An 11,824-nucleotide genomic window follows, 5' to 3' on the forward strand; every position below is an offset into this window, starting at 1 on the left:
GTTTCTTACTAAAGTAGGTCAAATTTTGGGAGGCTAAGCAGGACCCAATTTGGAACCGTTTGAGCACTGTGGGGCATCATTCTAGTGTATAGGCTGTGCCAGCCGCTAAGTTGGCTTATCTACACAGCAAAAAAAAAATTGATATCACATCAAATTGGATGCACTTCAATCGTGTCGAAAATATGGTGTAATATTACTTGCCAAAAAGGACAAAATTATCATTAATACAGTGCATGAACTGACATTACGCTGCTTTTACTGCATTTGTTTATTTTTATTGCCATAAAAATTACATGAGATTTTCGACATGATTGAAGTGCATCCTCTTGGATGTAATATTAAAATTTATTTTTGCTGTGTAGGGACTAACCCCCTAGTCTATACACCTACTGTCTTTCCCGTTGCACTCGTCAGCTCGTGCGATACTCTAGACACTCATGGGTGGTCGTATCCGGGTCCTTACCTGGGTAGGCTCGTGTCCGTCCAGGTTCTGGTACATCAACATATCTCTATGCATGGTAATTATACTTTACAACTCATCTTTTGATTAAAATATCGATAATGCTGAAACTATATGATGGTTAGTGATCATTATTAGGTGTGTGCTGCGATGGAGTAGTAATTGAAGGAAATGAGGCTTATAGGTAATTCTAAAATAGGTAAATCATGCAAGCAAACACTTTTACAATTCTTATCCTACTTACCAGTTTCGTCCAGTATAAATTAGCTGTCTCCAACCGGCGTGATCCTTCTGATTGCTTACTCTTTCCGATGCATGTCTTATTTAATTCTTCTTTTCTTGCTCATGCTTTCTCGCTATTTATCTTCCTATTGAACATCTGGCCGTGTTCCCATTTGTTCTCAGACAGGTAATATTAGTACATGAGAAGAAGAAAGAAATAGAACAAGTTAAGTGTGAGCCGCATACGTTGGATAGTCGTTTGGGTCATGGTGTTGTGTACCCTATTTTATTTGTCTCTATTTCGCTCTCAGATCGCAACGTTTGACTCGCCCCCTCCCCCAAACTAGTGTGGATGAAAAACCATATTACTCATATTTGGTAACCTCTCGCGAGCTGCAATGCAAAAGATATTAATAACAAACTAATCTAGAACTGGGCTCAAACATATAACATTTTCTAAGACTGATCATGATTAATTTAGTATGTGTAATGAGAAATGCATGAAGCAAAAACGATCCCGAAAGAACGTTCCCTAGCAATATAAATATTACTCTATGCTAACCTGAGCTATTTCAAAATGGGAATCCACAAACAACATGCTCAGAAACTATACCCGATCTCAACAAACTCTACCGAAATCAGAACAGCGGAACTATTCGGTAAGATTGTGGCATTTCTATTTAATTGTTTTAAGCTACTTTATAACGAGCTCTTTTCTAGAATTGCAACCAGGGTGCCCTCCCCTCCCTCATTTCGGCTAAAGAAATGCTCAACCAAACTATGGAATAACCAGATAGGGGAAATGGATTGAATGTCGGCCTAAATGCCCCTAATTTGGGCCCATGCATAAATTCAGCAATCGACTAAATTTTCAATAGCGACCAAAAATATCCATTAGCACCGTCCCAATGACTCGTTCATCTAGATAAAATTGATAAATAGCAGATTTTTAGCGATGGGCCCAATCTTAGATCTATGGCCAACATTAGAGCCATTTCCCCTAATATGATAATATTCAACCCGTGCCAGAGACGATGTTAAATAAGAGACGCGCGAAGACTGAAGCCAAAACGTCAAACACGGTTCCAATCGAGCAATGTGAATAAACACGACCGCTTCATGAAGAAAAGCGTGGGAAGTATTGAGATTGGGGTTGAATTTAATTGTTGAGGTTGGTTGTCTTTATTAAGGAGATTTTCAGTCAGACGCTGGTTAACTGTTGAGATTTAAATATTTATAATTAACTTTGCGTATGAAAAGTGAAATTGGACAGGGAAATATTTGCTCCAGCACAACGAAATACATCTACACAGGCTCTGTAACAAAGAACAAAGAGTTGTCAAAAATTGATTCTTCAAATACTTCCATTGAATAGCGATACTACCGATACGGTTAAAAAAGTATTAATTTTACCGTGATACTGAAGCAGACGACAGTCGCACAAATTAAAAGTCACTCGAAGTAAACACAAAATTGCGGGTTGCCAAATATTGCAGCTCACCAACGCCCAAGATCACAATTGATTTTCGTAGACAAAAATCAACAAGCAAACAACTACGGTTGATTTTGCACGCTGTGATTTCGCAGCTCGGAATATCAAGCTAACAAAACTCACCAACTGCAAATCTCATTAAACTGTGGTGAGATTGAGGTTAATGATTTATGCTTTACACCCGAATGCAACCGAAACTTCCATAACGGCTTGCAGCAGTCCCTTCGCGTCTGCCATCGGTGAAGATTAAAAAGTGATAGCAAACTATGCTTTCTCTTTCTAAGAAAACGATGTGCAATGGAATCATTTTTGTGTCGAGTCAACTCTCAGCTTGATTTTTGCACGTTGTAAATAGTCTCGCAATATCAAAGGAGCTTGTAAAATCAATATCAAGCATGATATTTTGTTCCAATATCACGCGTGATATTGCGAGCGCATGAGAGCGGAAAAATATCAATTGATTTCTGATTTTGCCAACACTGCTCTCTTCGCTCTTCACACGGCGAATGAGAACGACCCACATTTGAGTTTAGTTCACTCATAATCGCCAAAATGCAGGAACTCAGCGATGAGTAAATTTGTGTCATGGCTTCCTGTGGAAAACCTAAAAAATCTGCCAGAAAATGAGGAAATTGACGAAAATTTTATTCAGTCTCGGAGTAGTACCAATAGACTGAGTGAATCCAATCTTTACTTTTCTCAAATTCGCGAATTTTTCCCTGGAAAATCCTGGTAAATCCTGGGAAAACATGAGACAAATTTTACTCATCGCTGAGTTCCTGCACTTTTGGCGATTATGAGTGAACTAAACTAAAATTTGCGATCAGGAAAACGCTCATTAAGACTCTTTCAAAGCCGAGGGGGACGACTCTATCTAGGATGCAAAAAAAGATTGTGTTTTGCTGTGGCTAGCTGCGCGCACGCTGAGTAGATAGAAAGAAGATTGATGACGATTCTGAAGATTTCCTGCAAAAAATTGATGCGACAATTGAAAGAAGATTGTTCGAAGATTGATTCGCTAGTGTGAGATTTGTTGACCATCTAACTTGAGATTTAGATGTGTCGCCCCCCTCGGTCAAAGCTAAAGTTGCAGGTCCCACGTGTCAAACACAAACCCCACAATCCCCTTCCGCTACTCACACAAACAAAACATCACCATAATATCACAAAACAGAAGTGGAACTTCGGATCAGAAGAAGGCATCTTTTGCCTGCAGCTTGGCCTGCTGTTAAGATAGGCAGCATGCTATGATAGTGTGAATGCACATTGAAGCCCGTGTAGAACGCTACCACAACGCATCGCTTGTTGAGCAGAATACGAACCACTTTTTAATAGGCCTTTTTTGATAGAAACTAAACGATCGATTCAACCTCTGGTGGTGAATAGGAGAACGTCCAAAAGAGTGTTGTGAGCTCGGTTGTGAGCATAAATTTTTGCCTTGAGACATAGGAAGCGGAACACTTTTTTTACTTTTCCTGATAAATTGATTCATCTGTGATGCTGCAAAAGTTAATCTACAGTTGAAAAATTTAATTCTGTAACGTTTTTGAAAAGATCCTGCTGGTGTTCAGCAATATTTTTGTTCAGAAAAATGGAAAATTAGAAAAGTGCCTTAGTAGTTATGATCTTCCGGATTTCTTGTGTGTGAATAGTTAAGGTGCAAATCAGTTCAGATTTGTGGAAAATCGTACAATAAGACAATTACCGATGGAAATTGGCAAGATTACTTATTCTGATGTAAACAAACGGTTTGGTTGACGTTTCTTCTCGAACTCGCGTGGCGCACTCTACATTGGTGGTGCATTAAAAAGGCGTATTCACCGATTTGTTTGCACTTCCCCTTTTGTTCTTTGATAATATATCCTATCACTTCACAATTCCAGCCAAAACTAATGGAAGACACCCTGATTGCAACATGTGAATAATGCAGAACAAGTTTGAAATTGTTCATTAGTTGCAAGCAGTGCAAAGTGGGCAAAAATTGACAAAACCGCGACTAAATTGAATATCTCGGCTGCCAAACGGTTTCAGTCAACATAGGGTAGAGCGCTACTTCGTCGTAATCGCTCATTTCCGAGATCAATAATATCAATGATTTTACCGTGCACAAATCAATAATAGGTTTGTTCCGATGCGTTAGTTCATTAGCTACAACATAAATAATATTAGAGCGCATTGTATGAATATTTACGCTTATTGTTCTCAAAACAAAAGAAACGCTCCTTACAAATCCCCTTTTTCTACGTTTATCCGTAGGACGAAGAAAATCTAATGGCGTTTCAATGCGTTAGGACGGAATTGAAACTCGTAGAACGAATTTAGAATCAAGAAACAGTGTTAGATTTTAAACAATATCTCAACAATTTGTGACTCTTTATCATATCTAACGGTACATATGGAAAGGTGAATAAATTTAGAAGTCATCTTTGACAGAAATATTCCATTTTCTGTTCAAACCCGTTCAAAGATGAGAGGTAAAGTGCGGGTAGGATGGAAATTAGATCAAAAACCCTAGTATACATATTCTCAAAGGAAAAATTCTGCTGAATCGATTGGTGGTGGTCTCATTGACCGGAGACTTGTGCGTACCGAGATAGAGGGCCGGGAAATGCCTCTATCTATCGACATAATTTTACACTTTACTTACGTATATTACTGGAAATTAATAGTACTAAGTATATATGGTGTAAAGACACCAAATACGCCCTCAGGGTAACTCTACTGGCCTAAAGGAGGATCCGGAACGACCGATAAAGTGGCCACATTATAACAATTGTCCTAGAGTCTTGCGATATTTTCTATGTTGTTCAGAATGAAGAGATCAAAGCGAATTTAATATGGCAACTATATTTTGGGGTATAGTGGCTATATTCTGGATCTCCGGATAATCTGGATTGACCGATAAAGTGGCCACATTATAAAAATTGTTCTAGAACTGTTGTTTGTTCAGAATCACGAGGTTAAAGCATACTTAATATGGAGACTACCACCAATCGATACAGCAGAATTTTTCCTTTGAGAATATGTATAATATGTTGACTGAAACCACTGACTGAAGCCAAGATATTCAATTTAGTCGCGGTTTTGTCAATTTTAGCCCACTGTGCAGCGGCTGTTAGATCATGCGACACTGTAACTACTACTATATTAGATGTATGATTCGTCAGTTTATACAACTCAATGTTTCAAATGAGGTAAACTATTTATCTTATAATTACAAAACCAAACTTAAAATAACAATTATATGCGAATTCAAAATAAAACTTGAAAAATCATCGTCAATCCCTTTATTCTTAGGCAGGGCCTGACAATGTGAATCTGATTTTGATTAGTGAATGGGCTTCATATGGTAGATTCTTTCACTATAAACCTGTCATTTCTATAAAGAGAGAGAGAGAGAGAAGGATTAGTAATTTCCATTTATTTCCTGTACCTTATTTGCTTATCCTTATACGCGTATTTCGTCTACAATGTGCAGACTTCTTCATTATCTCGACTGTAGAAAAACATCGCATTTTACTGAATATAAGGTGATCGAAGCTCGGATCCAAGAGACGTTTCTCAGTGGAATTGACAGCTAGAAATCAAGAGTGTGTGATTGATCTGGTGTTAATGGTGCTGAATGTAAACATAAACAAAGCAGAAATTTATATGAGAGTGAACTGTCAGTTCTACCAACAATCAATACGAAACTAACGATTTTAAATTGGCTCACCACTTTAGTAGCCTATTGGTCCCAAGCAAACGATTAACGTACCCTATTCTAGTTGAAATTCTATTACTACACTATGTTTGTTTTGATTCGCTATGAAAGTTTGACAGATAACATCAGGGGTGTGTGGATTCATGCAGAACATGCAGGGGTGAGTGAAATAGCTTGGGACTGCTTGGGACCGTTGTTCTGGTACTGAGTGAGCCAAAAATAATAATGATTTTCTTCGGGACCCAGTGGTCTTAGAGTTACCTCTATGGTTCTACTGTGATCTGTTAAAAGTTCTTGGTAAACAAAAAAGTCAGCTGATCGCAACTGTCTCGTGGACAGCCTTATATATTAGCACAGGTACATTTTCACTTAGAACCTAGGTAAACTTAAATTTAATTTCCCGTAGGAGCAGGTACTCTGCTGCTGTTGATGTGTCCTAGGTAGTAACTTGAAAAGCCATGTGTATCCGTTTCCTTGATCCCTGTTGAGTAAAGTTGAATTATGTTGATTGTTGATCTCGAGGCTCTCTGCAACATCCAATTTCCATGGTGTGGATACGGTCCGTAAAATCGTGATGTCTTCCGTCGGTAGTTGATGGTCCTCTGTGATGATGTGTTCTGCAACCTTTGATTTGAAATCATATGTTAGGTCTTTTTTCTCTTGCTCCGCTATATGTTCTTTAAATCTAGTTGCTAAAGTTCTCTTGGTTTGTCCTACGTATACTTTGTAACAATGATTACAGTTTATTTTATATACACCTACTTTACCTGGGTTAACTGGGTCTTTAGTGGATCCAATGATTTCAACTGGTTATGTCTACTGGTAAAAACTAAATCTAATTGTTTTAACTGTGGTCTTAGCTTACAAGTAATATCTTGATCAAATGGAACGGACACTCGTTTCAAGGGTTCAGGTTCTGCGGTGAGGGTTGAAAATAATCTCCTTTGTAGAATTCTTGCTTTTTATCTATGATTGCCTGGATTGTGGTCTCCTTGTATCCGTTGAGACTCACTGTTTCGAAGATGTACTGTAATTCCTTAACCTTTCCTGTATCGCTGAGTGGAAGAGTCTGCATCCGGTGAATCATGTAGTGGACGGCGGCCATTTTTTGCTGAAACGAATGGTTGGAAGTATAGGGGATAACTCTCTTGGTGCTTGTTGGTTTCCTGTAAATTTCGTATTCAAGCGAAGTAGATGATGATGATTCCCTGATGACTGGAAGATCGAGAAATGCGAGATTCCCGTCTTTTTCTACCTCGTGAGTGAATTTGATATCCTTGTGAATTTTGTTGATCTCATCTAAAATTTGTGGAAGGGCTTTTCGTTTAACAACGCTGAAGATATCGTCAACAAACCTCCACCAACGGTTTGGTAATAGTCCTTTCTCCTTCCGGATTGTCTCCAAGTTGGCCATGAAAAGTTAGGGGGTTTCCCAGAAGTAGTTCTCTTCCATACAAAGGCAGGTCAGCTTAAGGTACGTCCGAACCTTGTTTCTCCATGCTGCATCCTCTCGTTGTGTTAATAGCCAGTCCTCCAAATGGTTGATCGCTTCCTTGACCGGTACGCTGGGAAAAAGCTCTGTGGCGTCGAAAGATACCATAATCTCGTCCTCGTTGATGTCTCCTGAAGATTGTAGTTGCTGGGCGAACTCCTGGGTGTTACTAACTGCTTTACTCTGGAACTGATTCGGCATACTCTGGAACTCTGTGACTAGCCACTTCGCTAGTTTGTGGGTGGGGGAACCAACTGCAGACACGATCTCTCGCATTTCATTCCCCGGTTTGTGGACTTTGGGGAGACCTTTGATCCTGGGTAGAATGGGATTGGATTCCCGTAAACGACCTGCTCCATCTCCTAATATCGATTTGCACTCCTTCAGTGCTTTCTCCACGCGTTCCACTATGTTCTGTAAAGATGTATTCAGATCTAAGCGTACATTAGCGGAGCGGAGCAAAATTTGCGTTGGAATGAGAGAGACAACTAGTACTTTTCTCCCTCTCGTACCTTCCCAAAATCTCTCTCCGCGCGTGAAATATCGCTCAGATCTGAATACACCTTAAGGGGTCTACTCGAAGCTGTCTATACGTTCCGTTGTTAATCTTCATTGTCATCTGATTGTCGTAATCGTCCTCGTCCATGATAACAACCGCGTTGCCCTTGTCAGCTTTCACGTAGTATACTGCTTTACTTTTCAACTCCAATACAATCCGAATTTCCTTTTCGTCGGCGCGACTTTGTTCCTGTCCGTCCTTGATTATGTTCGATGTGATAGTCCTGACCGTATTCTGTGATGATGTTGAAAGTGTCTTGGTAATGGCTGTCTCTACGTCAATGATGATCTGCTCCACGTCTGGCTTGGTTGTAACCGCGTATCCTAGCCCCTTGTTGAGGTGTGTCAATTGTTCTTCCGTGAATGCGAACGTCGATCGGTTAAAAACCAACGCATCAATGGAGTGAACCCTCGGTGTCGTGGTGATGGTTGATGGGATCTGCTCACCCGTTCGGTGTGTCGTCCGTCTCCGTTGAGACTCGTGTCGTAGTCTGTTTAGCTTCCTATCCTGCAGCTTCCGTTTCCTATCCGATTCGTACGCCTCTGCTTCGTTGCCCCAAGACAGAAACTCCTGGAATTTAATTGGATACTCCTTGGCGAATTTGAGATGTAGAGAATAACATTCCAGAATCTTCATGACCAGTTTGCTATTTAGCTGGGTGGGATGGGTGTCCGTACCTTAATCCTATGACTTATAGGTATAAATAACCTTATATTTTTGGTTATTATGGTTTTCTTCAACCCGATGAATTTTATATTTTTTTTTCTAGCCTAGCTGAACTATTTAATAAATGGAACCCATAACATGGGTTACGCTCCCCCTAAGCGGGCCCTCCGCATCCTATCTCTGTTTTATCTCAGATACCAAATGCCAATGGATTGAATCTGTTTGAATGTATTAATATATAACTTGGAAATAACAATCAAATAAACCCATAACCCACTCACTTGGCCAGGCTTCAAAATCGTCCAGTGGGCAGTGCGCTCTGCACTCCCAGTTCCCGTTCTTTCAAATTCACCCCAAATTTGATTAATCACAATGAAACATTGACAGAGCACGGACTTGAGGCTAGAGTATCAAATAGTCTAGGTCCTATTTAGGATTATATTTGAAAAATCCAAATCTGGCCAAAGCCCACCACTGTTCAACTTTACTTTTTTTTAAATTATAGTCACTTTAATACCCCGTTTACATTACAGCGTATATCACGTGATATATGGTGTCTTGCAATGAGTACTCATACATCTAGTTTTCACGTAGTTTTACGTGACATATGCTGTAATTTGTGTGCGGTATACAGTCATGAGCTTAAGAGAGTGTGAAATGAACTGTATTAATGATTCGGTAGAAATGTATACGGAACTAAAGTCGACGTACACTCCGTCCGCATGTGAGACGAGGTGTCCTTTTATTGAATGAATTTGTACGCCCCACAGTCATTATTATTCATAAAAAAATCAATTGTGACGTTACTTTCATTTCATCTGATGGTGGTTTGTTAGCTTTAGATATTTCACAGAAAGCATTCTGCGTGGGAAAAATTGCGGAAATGGAGAACGGAGACAAAAATGTACGACCATCCAGTGACGATGAGGCAAGTGTACAAGAACATCCGAGCGATACCACTGAAGCTGACGAGACCACCGGACCGATGTTTCCGACAGTGAAGGCAATGATATGTGCAGCAGGAGAGTTTTGAGTTTAGCTCCGCCAGTGAACCAGATGACCCTACAACCGATACGGTAAACTCTGTTCAAGAAAACCGCAGGACCACATCCATGCAAAACAACGCTAACACGCGAAGAAAGTCTTGACACGAGTGAACGTCTTCAAAAGATTGAGAAAGTACTTGCCGACCTCTCGCAAACAATAAGTTTTTTTTTAACACAAACACTCGCACCAAACTTGGAACACATCCGTTGGGCTTGCTGGTCCATTGACCGGCGCTTCAACAAGCATTCGCTGGGACAACATGAAACCTTCCCCAACAAGTTGTGGGAAGAGTGAAACCGCTATTCTTTTCCATCGGAAATGAACTGCAGGGTATCATCAGAGTGGTGAAGTTGAGACCCGATCTGACCAACGTAAATGGCTACCAAGTCTTCGTGTCAAATATTAAAAAATATTTTCAATCAATGACCGACACAGCCGCCGAACACGACGCTTTCTGTAACATGAAGCAGGAGAAAACTGAATCCGCTATCGCTTTCCATGCCCGATTAATGGGAAAAGTCAGGTTTTGTGGTTATAGTCCAACCAATCAGGATCGAATTGTGCGGGCACAGCTTTTGAAGGGACCTCGCTAAAACATCTAGAACGTTCGGATATGACATCGACTTTATCGTGCAAGCAGCAACCCGTGATGAAGCTTTCGAAGCGGAAATAGGTGAAGCAGAAGAACAGAAAGTGTACGCTATCGATCTAGGAAGCTTTCAGTCTACACGTGTCGAAGCTAGCAGGAAACCCACAGGACCAGACGTCTAGAGCAACAGGGCGTTGACGAAGCGACCTCGGAGCAATCCTCAACACGTGCCTCGACGCTCACGATGCAATCGCTGCAACCGATTCCGACACAACAACTACCCTTGTCCAGCCCTCGACAAGCAATGCAATTCGTGTGGTGAATGCGGACATTTTGCAGTGGTGTGCCGCAAGAAACGTATTAATCGAGTCCAAGTGAAGAGGAATGATTCACCCGATCCATACACTCACACAGATGATGTACAGGTACTGAATAATTAAAACTATAAGTTAGTCTTTATAAGAAATTTTTAAATATTTTTTTTTCTCATGGTAGAGGGGAGATGTGCGGTATACAGTCATGAGCTTAAGAAAGTGTGAAATGAGCTGTATTAATGATTCGGTAGAAATGTATACGGAACTAAAGTCGACGTACACTCTATGTCGATTTGATCAAAGTAGGCTTTGCTTCATATATTTGAAGACCCAGAACTCGTGGCTTTCATTCCAGGAGCTCCAAGAGGTAAGTAATAATCTAACTGCAAGCTACAGCGTTGGGGGATTCCCCTTTGAACCAGGTGGAATTTGACGTGAGAGGTTTGGATGTTAACCACTACGCCGGGGTCGCCCCCATTTTAACTTGACTTCTTTATATTGAATTCTCACAGTGGTACTTTAGAGAGGAAACTTTTCATTTGGTGGTTTTTGCGTGCAATTCGCATTAGTAGATACGAGAAGTACGACTTAGTTCCCAAAATCCATGTTTTTCGGAACTTATCCTCAACCCCAACAAACAATTCGAACTGATGCTGTCGTTAATTCATAATGATTTCGATGATTTACAAAGTGTGGGAGTGAAAAAGAAAACGACATCATTCTCCAAAGAGGGTTTCGGCACAGACAAACAGACATAACACATTGAATATTTCTGACTGTAAAACATCGTCGCAAAAACATTGCCGCCATCTGTTGAGTACACTGTGGTGGGCACAACACTGAACAGATGGCGGTAGTGAGTAAACGTCAAACGCAAGGGAATTGACTATGCGCGCCACAGGTGCCGGTACTACCAACTGCGATACTTTTAAATTGTCCGTTAAATACTTGTTCGATGAACAACTTACGAGTGTTATGTCTGTTTGTCTGTGGTTTCGGTGCAGCCCAGAAGATGAACCCGGCACAGCGGGAAATGGAGGAAATTAGAAGTCTATGCTGATTGATTAGCTCACTGCAGATACAAATTAACCCGAAACGCTGATATTTGGCAAGAAGACATAGATCGACAAGGAAAACAGGACATAGCAGCAATCATAACCCCAACCCGATACGAAACAACCTGGTGGTAAGTCTGGCCAGCCAAGCTAGCTGGAGCCCGGAATCGATAGCAACGACCACGAAATAAAATGCAACCCTCGACGCAACCACAGCCCATTCGA

At 40.6% G+C, this 11,824-nt stretch overlaps 1 protein-coding gene across 1 annotated transcript; it reads right to left on the reverse strand.

The window, feature by feature from the left end:
- Positions 1-7,916: 7,916 nt before the first annotated feature.
- LOC135705461 (uncharacterized) lies at positions 7,917-8,564 on the reverse strand. The gene has a single exon (XM_065227209.1). The coding sequence runs from the start codon at positions 8,562-8,564 to the stop codon at positions 7,917-7,919; it is 648 nt and encodes a 215-aa protein (XP_065083281.1).
- Positions 8,565-11,824: the final 3,260 nt, after the last annotated feature.

This window comes from Ochlerotatus camptorhynchus, unplaced genomic scaffold (genome assembly GCF_037179485.1).
Source record: "Ochlerotatus camptorhynchus isolate MF236.1 unplaced genomic scaffold, CSIRO-AGI_Acam_v1.1 ptg000267l, whole genome shotgun sequence".
Classification (NCBI taxonomy): domain Eukaryota; kingdom Metazoa; phylum Arthropoda; class Insecta; order Diptera; family Culicidae; genus Ochlerotatus; species Ochlerotatus camptorhynchus.